The sequence below is a fragment of the Theropithecus gelada genome, chromosome 3 (assembly GCF_003255815.1).
Source record: "Theropithecus gelada isolate Dixy chromosome 3, Tgel_1.0, whole genome shotgun sequence".
NCBI classification, from domain to species: Eukaryota; Metazoa; Chordata; class Mammalia; order Primates; family Cercopithecidae; genus Theropithecus; species Theropithecus gelada.
This window is the reverse complement of record NC_037670.1, coordinates 158684056-158704116: the sequence shown is the minus strand read 5'-3', so window position 1 is coordinate 158704116 and position 20061 is coordinate 158684056. Positions and strand designations below refer to the sequence as shown.

The following is a 20061-nucleotide window of genomic DNA, read 5'->3' as shown; positions in this document are numbered from 1 at the left end:
GTATCTGCTAGGGTCTGAATGTTTGCATCCCCACAAATTCCTATGTTGAAATTCTCGTCCCCAAAGTGATGCTATTAGGAGGCGGGGCCTTCAGGAGGTGCTTAGGTCATGAGGGTGGGGTCCTCATGGTGGGATTATTTAAAACTCCAGAGAGCTCCCTCACCCCTTCCATTGTGTAGAGGACACATCTACACAATGCCACAAGATGGCATCTGGAAACCAGAAAGTGGGCCCTGACCAGACACTGAATCCGCCAGCACCTTGATCTTAAACTTCCAGCTTCCAGAACTGGGAGAAATAAATGTCTGTTGTCTATCAGCTACTCAGTCTATGGTATTTTATTATAGCAGCCTGAATGGTCTAAGACAGCATCAATTCCCAGCAGCAGGATAACTAGGTCAATAGTAAATACATTATTTAGGATTTTGCTATAAACTTCCTAATTGCTCCCCAAAAGATTGTGAAATTTTATCTCCCAACGAAATCTGGGCTCTCCAGCAGTATCTTTCTCTTTGCACCATTTAAAAAATAATTTTTTAAAAATAAGTTATGCTAATTAAACAAGCAAAAAGTGGCATATTATTTAAAATTGCTTTCTAATCACAAGCAAGATTAAACATTATTTTTTATATTTATTCATTAGCTCCTCCCCATACTCCTTTTGTGACCTATGTATATCTTTTGCTCATTTATCTGTTGAGGACCATACTGTTTTTCTTACCAATTTGTCTGAACTCTTTACATATTGAATATTAACCCATTTGTTGTATTGTATAAAGCTTGCTGTTTTTCTTTTAAATTTGATTTGGACCTAGACAAATTTTTTCTCATATCTCCAAAAACTTCTCATTAACATTTTAATAAACCTGCTCTCTATATATAGTTAAAATTAAGTAAAATTATACAGAGAGGCTCTGTCTGTCACCCAGGCTGGAGTGCAGTGGCGCCATCCTGGCTCACTGCAACCTCTGCCTCCTGGGTTTCACTGATTCTCCTGCCTCAGCCCCCTCAGTAACTGGGGCTACAGGTGCGCACCACCACATCTGGCTAATTTTTATATTTTTAGTAGAGATGGGTTTTTGCCATGTTGTCCAGGCTGGTCTTGAATTCCTGACCTCAAGTGATTTGCCTACCTTGGCCTCCCAAAATGCTGGGATTACAGGCGTGAGCCATACCACCCAACCCTGACATCAATTTTAAATATATCTTTTAATAGATACGATTTCTGCTATGATACAGAAGAACTTAACTCACTTTATAACACTCCCCCTACATAGTTCTATCACTATTCTCAGTTCTTCCATCTGTCAGATCTGCATCTTCGTGTATCATATTTTAAAACTCCATTTCTTCTTTCATTAACAACAGATAATAAAATTGACCCTCCACCTCTACCTCCTAAACTTTGTCATTACAGGTCTGCTTTTCACTGTCAATGTTGATTATGTTAAGCTTTGTATTCACAATTCTGTCTTTTCATGATTTGGCCAAAGGTTGATTAAAATGTTGAAAATTAATAGGTAATTTTTCGCTGCAGAACCTAGCAGGTGGCTGTGATTATACTTTCTTTTCTGTAGTTCCAATATTATGATCCCTATCCCAGCAAAGAAGTACATTTCCAGGATCAAGTTCAAGTTGACCTCCACTTGTTCACACTCCACATTTAACTTAGATTCATACCTGGCAACAGGAAAGGCTGATGCAATTGGGTCTATACAAGGTAAAGCCTGCCATTTAAATGAAGGCATCTACATTTACTAGAATGATATTATGACTGTGGCAGAGATGAAAAGGGTAGAAGCCAGTCTTAATGAAATGCCCCCAGGAGTTCAGGGCTCTAGTATTGAAAGACATAGTGCAATTAGCCATCATCTGGGCCTGTCCTTGAGCCGGGAGATAAGGGAGTGGGGTGGTATAGGCATACTGAGGGTGACACAGCTAATGCGCGCCACTCACTTTGTCTGTATCATGTTTGAATGGCAAGCAGAGGCCACAGCACTGGTGCACTTGGGAATCCAAACCCAGCTCTCCTGGAAAGCCCACATGCTGCTGGGCATAGACACCTGCCTACTACTCGGACCTCAGATGTCTGTCAACTACAGCTAGGGCTACATGGCACCAACGTTCCCAGACAGAGATGTTCTGTGATGGGCATTCTCTCTGCACCCTAAGGGTTCTGCTTAGAAGTATCGGTTACTTGTTATCAAGTGGCAGAGAAGTCTAATTGCTTGCTCAAAGGAGGAGGTCCGTCTTACCATCTTGGGCTGAGTTCTTGGGACTGTCTTCTCTTTGTTGGACAATAGCTTTTGGAATTCTACACCAGAATGTTAGGTCCCTTTAATTTAATTTAATTTAATTATCTATTTGAGACTGGGTCTGTCACCCAGGCTGGAATGCAATGGTGCAATCATGGCTCACTGCAGCTTTGACCTCTTGTGCTGAAGCCATCCTCCCACCTCAGCCTCCTGAGTAGCTGAGACTACAGGCACACACCACCATGCCCAGCTAATTTTTTTTTTTTTTTTTTTTTTGTAGAAACAGGGTCTCACTATGTTGCTAGGCTGGTCTTGAACTCCTGGGCTGAAATGATCCAATCCTTCCACCTTGGCTTCTCAAAGTACTGGGATTAGAGGTGTGAGCCACCACACCAGGCCTAGGCCCCCTTTAGATGGAGCAAAGTCTCCTAGGAGACCTTGTTTCCCAATCTCTTGCTCCCACCTAGGGTAATTGAACTTGCCCAAGAAGCACTTTCTAGAGAAGAGTAAACTGAGACCAATATTGCCAACGTCTGGCTCTTCCAGTCACAGGACAAATCTCTCCCCTATTTCCTGCATTGGGAAAGTGTCATTATTAACCTATGCATGGGATCTTCTCTTTAGATTTATTCCTAGACTGAGTCTTTTCCCCTAAATACAGCAGTAGATGCATTTATGTTTTATGGGATAGAGCTTTTTATCAAATGATAGATGCATAAAGATGTTCTTCCACCTTTTAGTGAAAAATGCAGTAACCCAAAGTGATATATAGTGCATACAATAGTAGGTTATATTTATAACATATAAATTAAATACATACATAGCATATAACCATGTAGCATGTTAAAGGAAACACAGAAAGAATTGACAAGAAAAATTTCACTGGATTTTTAATACAGGTTGTATTAGTTTGCTCCGGCTGCCATAACAAGGTACCATGAACTGAGTGGCTTAAACAACGGAAATTGATTGTCTCACAGTTATGGAGGCCTAAAGCCCAAAATCAAAGTGTCAGCAGGGTGGATTCCTTCCAGGGTCTGTGAGGGAGAATTGTTCCGGGCCTCTCTCATCACTTCTGGTGGTTTGCTGGCAAGCTTTGGTGCTCCTTGGCTTCTGCCCATCACCCCAATCTGAGTCTTCATCACAAGGTATTCTCCCTATGCATGTGCCTGTGTCCAAATTTCTCCTTTTCACAAGGACAGCCTTATTGGCTTAAGAGCCCACCCTACTCCAATATGACCTCATCTTAACAAATTACATCTGCAGTGACCCTATTTCCAAATAAGGTCACATTCTGAGATCCTGGGGGTCAGGACTCCAACATATGAAATTGGGAGTATGGGGGACAGCTCAAACCATAACACATATGTTTTGGGAAAGAATATGTCTGCATTTAAGACACACACCAAAAAAGTCATCACAGAGCAAGTTCTGTCTTTCAACAATTGTTTTTCCTTTGCATCGAAGTATTAAATGAATACTCATTGAAAGTCAGAAGAAAGAAAATGGTGGAGTTAAAAGACATATGCATGACCACAGGTGAAGTGTCCGACTTGAGCCACAGGCCTGACCCCTTTTACCACAGGAAGAGATGATGTGTAAACCTACTGCAGCCCATTAGGCCACTTTGTTTTCTCTTTTTTGCTGTATTCCCATCTGCCTACCTCACCGGACTAACAATTCAGAGCTCAAACAAATCCTCAGAGATCACAGTTTCAACATGGTTACAGAAAGCTAATTAACTAATGATAATGCTAGGGTCTCTCATCTCTAGAGAAATGTGCAGACTGAGAGGGGACCACTGAGAGGGGACAGCTATTTTTCATCATCAAATGTATGAAAGGAAACCCCAAGTGTCAGAAGAATAAAACTCAGAAATAAAGGAAAGCATTGCTCATTTAAAAAGTTTTCATTCTCATTATGATATATCACCCTCATAAAATATCCCTTTGCTGTGACAGACTTCTAAAATAACTTTGTAAAGAAATACTAATGCTTCAAAAATTATAAAAATGTTCATTGTTGAAAATATGGGGTGGGGGGGTGAACAAAAGAACAAAAACTGGCCATAATCTATTCACTAGAAGATAATAACATAATATTTTGGTGTAAATATTTTTACTTTCTATTTATTGAATATTTCATTAAATTCTTAGGGATTTTAAATAGTTTTTTAGGATACAGAAATAAAATGTATATCCCTGTGCAAATAATTTAGGCATTATAGGAAAAAAAGGATAAAGAAGAAAAATAAAATAACTGGTAATTCTACAGAAATAGCCAGTGTTAACATTTTGGTGAGCTTTCTTCCAGTCACATTGTATGTCCATTACATTGCCATGCGTTTGGACGCTCCAGAGAGACTGCTGCTGAAGAGTTTTCCACTTGGTTTGCTGTCACTGGTCTGACCACAGAATACTGGCTAAAAGATAGGTGCCTGGCATAGGGACAGCCAATCTATAGACCAGCCAGCAACCTATGAGGGCCCTGGCTAGAGATCGCTACCCAAGAGAGGCACCCTGTAGTAGACGGCGATTGACCCAACCAGCTAGATCTTTGTGTAAATTTGTTTTCAAGACCTACAGCGAGATGGTCAGTTGCAGTGGCAGGAGCAACTGAAGGAGAAACAAAATGTAGTAGAATGTTCGCAAAAGCACAGCACTACACTCAGCGATGGAGGCTCTGTTGTGGTCTGTATGGGGCCCTCAGCCTAAACATGTTCAGCTTTTGAGCCACACTGTGACATATTGAACACTGAGACCCTGAAATGGCCTTTTATATATTGGACTTCCATTGGTAAACATTTTGAAATACAGCGTCATACTAATCAAAATAGTTGGTTGCAAATACAGACACTCTTTGGCCAAGACGAATATTAAAAAGGGAATTATTGGAAGGCTATGGGGTACTTTATGAAATTAATGGAAACTAGAGAACCAGGCTTTAAAATGAGGCAGGAACAAAGGTAAGCTTGGAGCCAAGAACACAGCCGAATCACAGTACAGGAAGAGATTAGCAGAACATCATTGCCTGCCTTACCACAATGGATGTCTGTGCTCTTCCTCTGAAATCTCGGTTCTTCTGCTACTGGTGACTTGAATAATCTCTAACTGCCCCTCTGTCTTTGTATCACTCCCTCAAGATTCAAAGTCCCAGATAAAAGCTTCCAATGGTATGAACCTAGGTTATATGTCTGGGCCCTCCATAGAGGGGCAGGGTCTACTCCCTTCAAATTCTACAGTGGGAGTTAGGAACCTGCTTCCCAGTTTTAGGATTTCTCTGAAGCCTAGAGATGAGTACCATGATTTTAACTAACCAGCAGAAAATAGCCAATTCCATCCAACGAAACACCTCAACTCACCTCTTTTCAGGATATGGTCCAAATGGAGGTTTAAAATAGTCTTCACAAAGATCAAAACTTTTCCGTAGTTCTTCTAAATTTGTATAATAGTGTAGACCACTGGTGAGAGGTACTGGTACTGGACCCCTGGAATCGGAAATTAAAAAAAAAAAAAACCCAAAGGATTTTGTTATGATTACAAGTGTATACACATGTATACCTAAATATCCCAGATAAATGCAAATGCCAATGAGATCTATGTGGAATAATGTAATGTATTCACTCAGAAACATTCACATCAGAGCTTGTCTAAGTCATTGGCATCATTACATTCTAATTTGAAGGTTAAGTAAATATTCATTGCTGTGAATATTCCATAGCCATTAAAGTACTAATATAGGCAAATTATCTTCCTGGAGATTCATATGTACTCTATTATAAATCCTAGTCCATTTGTTATGCAAGGGTTGGCAATATATCAACTGCTACAAAAGTTAAAAATAGGTGTTTTCCAACTTTATTTATAATCGACTGCTTTGAAATGGTATCCAAGTAAAATATTTCTAAAAATTCTATCATTATACGTTCAACTACACTCTAGTATAAAATATCCTTTTTCATCTACTCATATGTGCTGTATGCAAGTCTGTTCCCTCGGACTGATTTGAAAGAAAAAGAATCATTAGCCATTTTTCGTGAATAAACCCTGCTGTTCTTCAGACTTGCTGGAGTTGCTATGTGCAAAGCAGCCCAGTTGCATATAAATGCAGGCAAATTCAAAGCATCTATCTGCCTTTGTGACGACCCATTTGGAACTCATATTTAAAATTGCATAGTTTCTCTGTCCAGACTGTTTGAACAGGCCTGGCATTCCGCTGGGCAGTGGTCACCTAGGCCCAGCTTCAGCTGCTCTGGGAGACAGTGTCTCATTCCTGGCCACCACTCTCGCAAACCCCCCATACAAATTTGCATATATCACACAGCCTGTGTTTTGTATCTGACTATCCAAAGACAGCCTACCAACATCAAGAAAATTAATCACTCTGTTTTGACATGGCAGCAAACAAGTGAACAAAAATGTATTTCTATTGATTAAAGATTCTCAATAGATAACTTAAAATTACAAACAATAAAAAGAACCGAAACAAGCACACAAGGGAAAGGATAGATGGTAGTTAAAGGTGGTGAAGCCACAACTCCAGATTAATCACCCGTCTTCTTCTTGCAAAGAAATATTATTTGCAATCTTCAAAAAATCATCAGTTTCTAGTAGCTATGAGCATATTGTGCCTTTTAATAATGTATACAAATGAAAAGGAAATACAACTTCTAGAACTGGGTGTACTGCTGAATCACTGGGTCCATTTTAGGCAGAGGTTTCTGCTTATGTTCATGATTTAGGATTCATTTGATATATTTGAACACTAGGAAATCAATCTAAAGTTGCTCATGTGATAAATTGCTACCTTTGAAATAGGAGTGTGTGATCAGGGCGTATCCTTCCCATTAGAGCTTGCCGGGCTGCCTCATGCTGTCTGTGTATAGAATCTCTTTCCTAGGTAAGAAATATCATTAGAGAATTATATTGATGTTAAGAATGTCAGACGATTAAAACATCTATAATAATTCTCTTTTGTACTAGAGATTGACCAATATGTGGAAAGAAAAAGGGGGAAAAAGACAGGCATAAAACACAATTGATATTCGCTCAGGAAAAAGAAAAGAACAAATTTTATAAATAAAACCAAAATCTTTTTATAAAGACTGTAATATTATAAACTCTATTTGACATCTACATAATAATATGGCAATTTTAATTCACATTTTATGTGTGCATTTTTATCTTTCTAATAAGATTATAAACTTCTCAAAGGTACAGACTATTATGGTCTTTTTAGTCTTCTCAGATCTCAGCACATACAATAGCTAACTGATTGAATGAACATAGCCACCAAAGTTTAATTATGATCCTGAAACAGGAAAAATTGATGGGGGCAGGGGGGTCTTTCTGTCATTATTTCACAAATAGCACTATCACTGTTTAGTAAGCATTTAATGGAGATACAGATACATAAAAGATAGTCTCTATATTCAAAAGGTTTATGGTCTGATGGCAAAAGGCAACAAAAAAGGAGGAAATAAAACCCAGATAGCGCATGTTGTTTTATAAATAACAGAGGATGTATTGATACAAAGATCGCCTGATGGAGTATGACCTATTTCGCAACTGTTCAGGTACTGGATTTCCTCCCTTAAAGCAAACCTAATACATAAAGTTCTTAACTTACAGAAAAGATAAATTAGCAAGTGATTATTTGTTTTACATAAAAGACTTACAAGAGGATTTATAATGGTATTTATTTAAACAGCAAGTACACTTAAAATACATTAATCTTGGCTTCCAGTGACTTCATCTGAAATAAGCCTTGCTGTTTTGAGTTTTATGTCATTACCAGGCTCCACTATAAATTGGCATTCACTTAAAATTTCACAGGAAATAACAGCAAACAAGCATGCAAGGGAAGGATAGCCAATAGTTAAAGGTGGTGAAACCACAACTCCAGGTTAATCGCCTGTCTTAGCCTTGGGGGCTAGCATAGTTTCAATTGTTTGTTTGCATGTCTTTAGGGGAAGTTTTTTTAAATCAATTTTTAAGAATTAAGTTGATGTGATTGTAAAAACATTTTTGCATCACAATAACTTATCTGTAGTGATGCCAAGACTGACACACCTAACATCTCTGGAAATAAGTCACATCCCAGAGAGATCAGCATCCCTTTTGTCACTGCTGTATCCCTGCACACATCACACACACTTTAGCACAAAGCAGGACCTCAATAAACCACTTTAATGTACAACAGTATACATTTGGGAGGGATAATGTAAAGAGTGAATAATGTTTACCATTTTTTTATAACCTAGATTAGAATTTGCCGTCCACTGTTCCTAGCTTGAAAAAGTCTAGGTCAAGCTTTGAAATTGTTCCTTAGAGACTAAGACACATGAGCGCTAACATGGGCTCATTGAACACACTCCCAGGTGCATATTTCATTACCAAAATCATTTTACTCTTTCCCTGAGCTCTGTGTTTCTATGTAAACAAGATGAAGAGAAAATTGTGTTGGGAAAGTCGGGGGAGGATGTAATGAGAGAAGAAAGGAACAGGCCTGATTTACATTTCACCATTTAAAAACTACAGGTTTAAATAATTCCATGAATACATCTAAAAAACTTGACATTACTATAAAAATAACTATACATTAACCAAGTCTGCTGTGAATTTACTTTATTTTTTGTGTTTGTTGTTATTCACTCTCCCGTGAATTTGTCATTATTTTGCTGGGAATCACTTTATAGTAGTACACTATTTACTACTGTGATTTCATTTTATACCACCCTTATTTTTTCCCTTATTGTAATACATTTTATTATAACTGAGAAGATGACAGTGGTACTGGCAGCATACTTTTTGGATCTTCTAGAATTCCACATAAAAATAAACATAGCAACTAAACAGCAAAATCAAAAACATGTCAAAAAATATACAACAAAACCAGATGACAGAGTATCTCCTCAAACCCCAAAATGCAGGTGGGGCTTTCATAACCACAACACCTGCATGGTATCAGTATCTATGCAGGAGAAAGTCAGAGGATAGCCACAACACCTGCATGGCGTGCCTATGCAGGAGGAAACTGAAGGAAGCAGCACCATGACTGAAAGACCTAGAAACAGGGGAACGCCAAGACAGCTGAAAAATATTCACTGAAAAGCAAAGCAGGACAATCTGGGAACCACAGCTGAAACAGAAAAGGGGTTGTTCCCACTCCAGTAGTGTTTGAGTGTAAGAAGGCATAGGAACTTCTAAAGGAGCTGGGCCAACTGTGAATTCTTGAAACTGACCACCTGGGGCTCCCTGCTAAGACAGGCTCCGCACTCAGAGAAGGTGATGGGAGTGGAATAAAAATGTATTAGAACGCAGTCAACAGAAACAAAAGAAGGAGAAAGTCTAGACCAAAGGGGTGGGGACAGAGAACAGAGCCAGGAAATCCCAGGAAGAAAGCTGCCATGCATTTTGATGCTATTTGAAGGAATTGTGCTCCCTTCCAAAAGTCTGAGAAAACTAATTTCACATAAAAATGAGCAAAAAAAAAGTATCAAGTGGAATCCCACACAAAGTTACTGTGAGAGAAAAAGGAGGAGAGTAACACTCTGACAATGAAAGCTTTCATGTAAAACCAGAAAAAAAAAAAAATCTGCAATCTACTACTTCAGAATAAACTTAAAAACATTAAGAAAATGACACAAAACATCAGGAACAGATAAATTACAATTTTTAAAACTCATGAACTAGGTGGCAGAACTCAGGAAAGAATTAGAAATAGAGAAAAAACCACCCTAGAAACGAAAACTAAACTAGAAGAAATAGAAGAGTGAATAAACACAACAAACAATGGTTAAAAAAATAGAATGTGAGCAGAGTAAAAAATTTTAAATAAAAAAGAAATGAATAGAGGTAAAAAAAGACTCAAGAGAAAATGATGAATATTTAAGATAAAGAAGACTCAACACACAAACAACAGTCTTCCTTGACAAAATAAACAGAATAAGGAAACAGGGTAATGATAAAAACTACAATTACAGTGTAAAGTATAAGTGTATCACACACTGTTATCCATATACAAGAGCTCAGGAAATATTGTTTCCATAATCCTTTTTGTAGCTACTGAAGAATAAGCTTAGACAACAAAAAACTAGAGCAGTGTTGACCTATGGTTTAATGATGAGTATTAAGCATGTACATACTTGAGAACTAAGGTAAAATAATTTGAAGGTAAAATGAGAGTTAAAAAGGAGAGTATTCAATGACTATGCTTTGATAGTGTAGCTATGAATCCATAAATAATGGGGGGAGAACATTTGTAAAAAACGTTCTTAACTATTTTTTAGTTTTCATAATGGGTGCTGGCGGTATTAGTATTGTTATTCTGAGACTGTTCTGTGTGTAAGGTGGGATAAATCAAAGGAGTAATTTAATGGGAGATTGTATCATCTCCTGTGTCTTTCAGAATCAGGGTTCTCAGTGTGGAAGAAAGAGAAATACATAATAGAAAAAAAACTTAAGTAAAAATCTTGAAAGTCCTGAATTTCAATTGGAAATATTAACTGAATTCATGAAATATTTTATCTCTCCACCTAAAAGACCTAGAAATGACAACCACCTCAATAGTAATGAACATCCCTGGTAACAACAATGTGTTCTTGCACTACCATTTCTCACTTAAAGAAACCAAGATTTCTCGAAGAAAAGACCGATTCCAGGTCTGGGATAGGGAAAGTACAAGAAAGCATGGATTATCTTGTCATAACGGACAGTAAGACAGCTATGAAAGACTCCACAGGGCATGTTAAAGGACACAGATGTTAACTTGAACAGGCTTCCATTAGCCAAAGGTAAGATAATATGAATTTCAATAAGGATAAAAAATGTGGTGGGTGGTATCCTTCAAATATGCTTAAATGAAGATCATAATGACCATAAATGATAATTTAAAATTAATTGGTCACCTTCAGAGAATAAATGGGAGCCAATTCATTATCTTGAAAAAAGCATTAGCTGGGCATAGTGGCTCACACCTGTAATCCCAGCACTTTGGGAGGCCAAGGTGGGCACATCACAAGGTCAGGAGTTCGAGACCAGCCTGGCCAATATGGTGAAACCCCATCTTTACTAAAAATACAAAAATTAGCCGGGCATGGTGGCAGGCACCTGTAGTCCCAGCTACTCAGGAGGCTGAGGCAGGAAAATCACTTGAAGCTGGGAGGTGGAGGTTGCAGTGAGCCCAGATCGTGCCATTGCACTCCAGCCTGGGCAACAGAGTGAGAGACTGTCTCAAAAAAAAAAAAAAAAAGAAAAAAGCATTTAGCCTGCTGATCCTATAAGAACTGATGAGAGATGAAAGAAGCATCTCTTCATAGTATTATTCCAACTAATAAAAGAAAATGAAATGATAGAATTACAAAATCATCAGTTTTCAATCCTCAACATATTAATTGAACTAGGTATTGAACAACAGCTAATATAGTAACAAAAGTGTCAGAAATTTCTTCTGCTAGCTTCTTTTGAATTTCTGCCTTCAAATCCTCTTAGTGTTAAATTCTTCCTGTCATTGAAAGAAAACAGTACCTGATAAACTGTTCAGAAAAGAAGCTTGTTTTTACTTTTCAGAGCTAGATATCTATATGGCCCTATAGGTGCATACGGGTGTAGGAAACTTCTGCTGGAAGAACATCACAAAAAGAGAAAAACAGATGTTATTACCCTTTAATGAAAAATAAATACCACTATTTACTGTCTTGCTAAAGGAACAGATCCTGAGTCTGAACAAACTTCTGGATCCAGCTGCCAATTGCAGGAAATTCAGGGGCAGAAGAACATGATGAATGGCACCATAAGCATGCAACTGGCAAAACCCAAAGTGTGGGAGATGCTACAGTCTAAACAGAGTCCTTTAACAGGAACTTGTAAAGAAAAGAAAAGGCTGGGTGGAGAACCTGTAGATTAAAAGATACTGTAAATATATATTATTTATTTTAAAATAGACAAGACTAAACTAGAATCTAAGGATGCACACTTGTGCAATAAAACCAAAAGTAATATAAGGAATTGGTTACTACAGAGTCAAAATGATGGTTTCCTTTGGAGGGAGTGTAGGATGGGGCTCATGGGAGGGCTTCTGGAGTGACTGGAAAAGTTCCATGTCCCAACTTGGGGAGTGGTGACAAGGAGATTTGCCTTATAATAATCTATATATTTATTTTACTTGTTTTTTAATTTTATAATTTAAAAAAGGGTAAGAAATTATATTGTATTATGATAATTTTGTATTATGATATTAAGATTAAAAATAACTATCAGTATATTGGAAGTCAGTAATACCGAGGATTTTCTTTTTTTTTTTTTGAGACGGAGTCTCGCTCTGTCACCCAGGCTGGAGTGCAGTGGCCGGATCTCAGCTCACTGCAAGCTCCGCCTCCTGGGTTCAAGCCATTCTCCTGCCTCAGCCTCCTGAGTAGCTGGGACTACAGGCGCCCGCCACCTCGCCCGGCTAGTTTTTTGCATTTTTTTAGTAGAGACGGGGTTTCACCGTGTTAGCCAGGATGGTCTCGATCTCCTGACCTCGTGATCCGCCCGTCTCGGCCTCCCAAAGTGCTGGGATTTTCTACTCAAAGAAAGAAGGTAGTAGTAAGAAGACTAGGGATACACTGACCTTATCACATCAGTAAAAGTAGACCAGAGGATCTCACTACTAGAATATTAATTCTATCAGGATTAGGCCCATTCCCCTATCAGGGAACAGGCCCATATTGTTCTAGTGTCTGCAGCAGGGTCTGATCAACAAATGTCTGCTCATATTGAAAAAGCAAATCAATATCCTACATACATGATAGGAATTCAACAAATATAAAATGGGTAGATAAATAAATGAGGAAACGGGAAGAAGGCAAAAGAAGGGAAGAAGGGATGGGAAGGGAGGGAAAGGAAGGAAGCGGGGAGGAAGAGAGGAAGGAAGGAAGAGAAAAATGAAAGGAAGGGAGAGCGAAAGTAAAGAAGGAAGGGAAAAGGAAGATAAGAAGGAAAGAAGGGAGGAGGAGAGAGAGAAAGGGAGGAAAGAAGGGAGGAAGAGAGGGAGAAAGGGAGGAAGGAAGGGAAGAAGGGAGAGAGGGAGGGAGGGAGGAAGGAAGGAGGGAGGGAGGGAGAAAACAAGGAAGGAAGAAAGAAAGAAAAGAAGGGAGAAAGGAAAGAAGAAAGGAGGAGAGGAGAGAAAAAAAGAAGGAAGGAAGGTCCTTTTGAATATGGGAATGGAGACGATGGCTATGAGAGCAAAGGCTCTTTCTAAGCTTGATCAACTAGCAATGACATAATGAATTCATCTGCCAACAAACTATCACAGACCACAGACATTACTTTCTTATGTGGCCACACCTCCCCTGACTCATTATTTCACTTTTCTCAGATTTATGTCCAGTGGGGTGGTAAGCTGAGTCTCCCCCTAATCTGGACTACTGCCATGGATCCTCACTCACTTCAAATCCTTCAGATGGATCATCAAGTTGGACTCTGGCTGGTTTGGGCTTCAGCATCACCCTTGGATCCTCGCCTTATAGATTACTCTTAATTTTTCAAACTACAGCCCTTAGAAAATCCTACGCAATCCCAGAGTGGGTTATGTTAACTCACTGTGGCTTGTCCAGCTAATGAACAGAACAAATAGCATTCCAGTTCACCAGGTGGCCTCCTAAACCTCACAAACAATTGCCAACGTCTCCAGGTCCCTCAAGACCCTTTTCAACTATTACCACATCTTCCCCCTCTGGAGATAAGTACTCTCCTGACTTTTACAGTAACTACTTCTTCTTTATAGTTTTATCACCTAAATGTGCATCCCTAAATACCATGGTTTAATATTGCCTGTTTTAAATTGTATATTAATGGAATCAGATGGCACGTATAGCATGTATTCTTTTGCATTAGAATTCTTTAGTTCAACAGTATGTTTGTGAAATACAACCAAGAAGTGTGTTGGTTTACATTACTGTACATATTTTATTATATGATGATTCAAAAATTTACATAGCCATTCTGCTGATGGACATGTGAATTTCTAGCTTAGGGCTATTATGAACAATGCTACTATAAACATTTTTGCACATATCTTTTGGTGCACATAACCACTCATTTCTATTGGGTATATACACAAGAATACCACGGTTGAGGTGTAGGGTATATGCATGTTCAACTTTAGTAAATAGTGCTCAACTATTTTTCAAGGTATACCAATTTAATTTCCCATCTGTTGTCTTATAAGAATTTCCATTGCCCCACATATTGATAGTCTTTATAATTTTAGTACTTTTAGTTTATGCATAGTAGTATCTCATTGCGATTATATTTTGCATTTCCCTGATTAGTAATAAGGCTGGGTATCTCTTCATAAGAATATGGGCTATTGGATATTACTTTGTGAAGGGATTTTCCTATGGGTTACTTATGTTTTTTTCTTAATAATTTGTAGGAGTTCTTTATATATTTTGGATACACTTTGTTGATTGTTATGGCAAATGTCTCCTCACTCTCTGTAGTCTTTTTTTTCCCCTCCTTAATGCTGTGTTTTCAATTAACGGATCTTAGTTTTATGTACTAAAAAATATTTCAGATTTTTCCTTTGTAATGAATGATTTTTGTGTGACATTTAAGAAATCTTGACCTCAAGATCATACAAATATTATCTTACATTATTTTTTGATTATTATTTTGCTTTTCACATTTTATAGACAATCTACCTTAACTGTTATAAATGGTGTGAGATCAGGGTTAAATCTGATTTTGTTCCTATTTATATCTAATTAATGCTATACAAAAGGCATCATTTTCCTACTGCTCAGCAGTGTCACTTTTTTCATAAATCAACTTTCCATGTGTGCATGGATCTATTTCTGGGCTGTTATTTATTTTACTTGTCTATTTTAGTGGTGATACCAGCATTTTCAGGTACATATTAAAATCAGATTATTAATTTCCACAAAAATGTGAGAATGTTTTTGACTGGATTGCTTTGAATGTATAGACCTAGTTGAAGAAAGCAGACATTTGTATAATATGGAGCCATGCAATCCATAAACATGGTCTATCTCTCCACTTTTTAGGTCTTTAATTTTTCTAGAAAATGTGTTTTACATTTTTCTGAGTAGAAGCATTGCACACCTTTTATTAATTTGTTTTTAAATATTTGACACTCTGGATGTTACCAAATATATATATGTGTGTGTGTGTGTGTGTGTGTTTGCTTTTTGAGACAGAGTCTCCCTCTGTCACCCAGACTGGAGTGCAGTGGTGTGATCTCAGCTCACTGCAACCTCTAGTCTCCCAGGTTCAAGCGATTCTCATGCCCCAGCCTCCCATGTAGCTGGGACTACAGACGTGTGCCACTACGCCTGGCTAATTTTTGTATTTTTAGTAGAGATGGGGTTTCACCATGTTAGCCAGGCTGGTTTCAAACTCCTGACATCAAGTGATCCTCTCATCTCAGCCTCCCAAAGTGCTGGGATTACAGACGTAGGTCACTGCACTCACCCTGAATATATATATTTTTAAAATTAAATATATTTAAAATTGTTGCTATTAGGTAGAAATTTATTTTTATATTTTTTATGTTTCTAATAATCTTGTCAAATGCATTTATTAACTATTTTCAAGCTTTACACCATTTATTTCTTGTTTATGCTTTATTGCACTGGCTATGACCTCTGATACCATGTTGAATTATTTATTTATTATTCTACTCCTTCCCCCAATTAGACTAAAAAATACATTTCCTAATCTTCTTTTAGTATCATCCTAGAGATTAAAATATTTTCTTGACTCATCAAAATCTGATAATCTGATATTATTATAGTTACCCTCTTCTTAGACTTCAAATGCAAGGATTCTAAAACATTTCATCTCCATTTACATCCTTCTTGACTTACTATAATTGTTGTCATAAATTTAGTTTTATTTTTAATTTTTATATTTTAATTAAACTTTTTTATTGAGGTAAAATATACACATATAATTTACTGTCTTTACCATTTGTAGGTGTATAGTTCAGTGGTATTAAATACATTTACATTTTTCCCTTCATTCCACATATTTTAATTTTATACATTTTAATTCTATATATTGTTAAAGCCATTGCTGTTTTATACAGTCAACAACCTTTTAGATTTACTCATGTATTCAGATTTACTCCTGTATTACCCTTTGTCTTGTTCTTCATTTTTTTCTCTATCTATGACGCTGTCTATCTGAAATCATTTTCATTCTGCCAAAAGAAAATTCTCTAGTGTTTCCTTTCATGTAGGCTTCCTGTGACAAATCCTGTTTCTTTGTCTGGAAATACCTTTAATACACCTTCATTTTTGAATGATATCTTCACTGGGTACAAAATTCTAGGTTGGCAATAATTTATCACTTTAAAGATATTCTCTGTCTTCTTGCTTTCATGATTTCTTTTGGAAAGTCAGCTGTTAACCTAATATTACTTTTTTTTTTTTTTTTTTTTGAGGCAGAGTCTTCACTCTGTCGCCCAGGCTGGAGTGCAGTGGCACCATCTCGGCTCACTGCAAGCTCCGTCTCCCGGGTTCGCGCCATTCTCCTGCCTCAGCCTCCCGAGTAGCTGGGACTACAGGCGCCCGCCACCGCGCCGGCTAATTTTTTGTATTTTAGTAGAGACGGGAATATTACTTTTTTGAAAGTAATTTTATCCCCTATGACTGCTCTTTAGATGTTTTCCTTTGTTTTTAATTTTAGTACAATATGATTTCAAAACAAATATGTGTCTAAGTTGGGTTTTTAAGATTTAATCTATGGCTTGATGACTTTTATCAGGACCATAAAGTTTCAACCATTATCTCTTCAAATCTTGTTTCTGTTCCATTTCTTTTCTCCTTTTAGGATTCAATAACACATGTTAGAACTTCTCACATTTGCTTTATGTCTCTTACTCACTCTTCCACTGTATTTCCCATCTTGTTATGTTTCTAAGATTTATTTTTCTTATCAACTTTTCAGTCTATTAATTCTCTCTTTAGCTGTGTCTAATGGGGTATCAATTTCAGTTACTGTTTTCCCCCAGGTTTTTACCATTTCCATTTAGTTAGTTTTTATTGTCTCCACTTTTGCTGAAATTTATATTTTTGTCTTATATCTTGGACATTATAAATACAGTCACATTAAAGTCTTGCTTTGATAACATCGATGCATGAAGGCTTCAAAATATGTATTTAAAATCTGGAGGGTCTTGTAGGCCTGTTTCTATCATCTGGGGATTCTGTTATTTTTAGTTCAAGTTTTCCCATGTCCTTATGTGCCTAGTTATTTTTCATTATGCATTAGACAGTGTATTTACAACATTATTTATATATTTTTTTTCTGCCATGGACCTAGGGACATCTGAGATCTTTTGAATATAATTTCAGGAATAAGAGTACTTTAACTGTGGCTCCTATGAAGTCCTGACTACTTTTTGTTCACCTTTACTCCAAGGTTGCAGCCCTTTAGTTACCAACCTAAAGAAAGCATCGTTCACTAAGTTTACCTCCTTGATGGACCTCACATTTGATGTTATTGTCCTAGTTCCACAAGACTCTCAAAGTGTCAAGTCAGCCTTCAGCCATGTCTACCTCAATTAGCAAAGGTCCACAGGAGTAAGTGGCCTCTGGTACCAGGTTCACCTCTCAGGATCATCCTCCCCTAATTCCTGGCCAGATAAACTCTCTCTTCTGTTTATTCTCTAATCCCTTCAAGTAGATATTTTTTTTAATCCAGATTTTCTAGCTGTTCTCAGCAAGAAGGTTACTCCAAATTACCAGGTCTGCCTTTAGTGGAAGCAAAAGTTCAATTAACCACTTTTCAGGTATCTGAAGGTTCTTGGTGATACAGAGATGCCGACAATCCCCCAAAGGAGAGCTGCTGTTCTTGAATATAAAGAAGTACAGCTGAGGCCTGAGCCCTTCCTCACTCCCTGCCTACCATCACCGCCATAGTGACAACATTTGTTCTGTAGTCAATCATTTACAAAGAAGTTTCATATGCATTTGACACCATGACATTGTAAGATAGGTATTATTATTTCTCTGTATGTACTTTATAGAAGAGGAAATGGCATCTCATAGCAGATGAGTGGCTTTTGTAAGATCACCCAGTAGATGGCAAGGCTGTCACATGATTCAAAAGTTAGTGCATTTTTCCTCTTGGGTCAAGAAGCCAGTAGTTAAATGGAAATAGACATGAACATAGACCAAATACACACATAAACATGTACTTACCGAGCTAGTTATGACATGTGCCATATGTGACTACCAAGAAATAAGACTGGTTTCCTTAAGACATACACAAAACCAGCCTCGTTATTTTGTAATCACAGCTCACACACATGTCACTGCACGCAATGGCTAAGGGAAGAGGAGAATATTAGATTACAGAAGCAGTATGGACAAGGCCTCATGTACACAGTGAGTTTTGAGGTGGATTTGAGCAGGAGAGAAAGAATGCAATCTTTGACATAAGTGAGAATGGTGCTTCAGAGAAACAGAACCAGAAACAGAAACACACACACACACACACACACACACACACACACACACTGGAGATGGGAATTGCTACCTTGTCCATCACTGTCAAAGCCCTCTTAATAGTTTGCAAAAGAAAATATAAATACATTAAATGTACACTTAAGACACTAAAAAGCACAAAAATGCCTTTTTTCTTTTGGATAATTTAAGATACAGTTTTTTGACAAAGGCAGCTGCAATTACTTTCTTCCATCCACTAAAAAGTTCCAAAAAGACATGGAAATTTACCTTGGGAAGGCAAGAGAAGAAAAACAACATCTTCTCCTTAGGGTTGCAGTGAGGCGTATGTGAGACATCCTACACAAAAGCTCTTTCTAAATTATAAATGCTGCACAAAGGCAATGTATGTTCTCTAACACACGTCATAATGTCTCACTGAAACTTCTGTTGTGATGGTCTGAAAAAGGTATATTGCTTCTTTTGCAGCATTATAACAGCTGTGCAAAAGGTTAACAACCCGTGAGATCTCCTAAAATGGGATAAATACTTACAAATTCCAAGAGCACTGAATCCATAATCTTTAAAAGAAAAATGAGGCACCAAACATAATCTTAGTTGAATTCACCCATACATATGACAAGAGCAATTCAGTTATTACATTTGCCCTAATTTCGTAAGAGTGAATCTGTTAGTTCTGAGGGGGTTTGATTTGCTTTTCTATGAAACTACCTTGTTACATTTGTATTTCCACCTAAACTACTAGCACTGAGATGCAAAGGCACCAGAACCTCAGGGCTCTGCAAATTACTACTATCAGGGGTCAGTAAATGCCACAGTGCTGACACTGGACACAACACAGGCTCCACACAGGCTTCCAGATGCTATGGATTATGGGGGCTGCTCAGTTTCTCAGGGAGCGGCACTGCAGGCAAGGAGCAATCCAGTGTCAAAGTTCATGAAACTCTTTCCAGTAACAGGTGGCCTGGGATATTGGGTCCTTTCCCCCATCAATCATCACCACAGTGGCCCCTTCCACTCTTACAGATTTTTTATCCTCTCTCCGGTTTCCCCATACTGTTTTCATTTTATATTAAAACGTTAGAGCTGAATCACAGTTAAGAGCACAGAGTGGGTTTTTGTTTTTTGGTTTTTTTCCGGTTCTGTTCCCTTGTCCCCAGCCCTTAGTACCTTATTGCCTTTGACCAGTGCTTTTTTTTTTGAGACGGAGTTTCGCTCTTGTTGCCCAGGCTGGAGTGCAGTGGTGCAATCTCCACTCACTGCAACCTCTGCCTCCCGGGTTCAAGCGATTCTCCTGCCTCAGCTTCCTGAATAGCTGGGACCACAAGCACG

General features: G+C 37.9%; 1 protein-coding gene across 1 annotated transcript in view; it reads right to left on the bottom strand.

Annotated features, from left to right (window-relative positions):
- LRGUK (leucine rich repeats and guanylate kinase domain containing) overlaps positions 1–20061 on the bottom strand; it is a 126666-nt gene that overhangs the window by 7407 nt on the left and 99198 nt on the right. The window contains exons 17-18 of the mRNA XM_025380184.1: positions 7062–7150; positions 5617–5742 (exon numbers count right to left, since the gene is read on the bottom strand). Coding sequence (XP_025235969.1) covers positions 5617–5742; positions 7062–7150 — 215 coding nt within the window. The remainder of the gene's footprint in view (positions 1–5616; positions 5743–7061; positions 7151–20061) is intronic.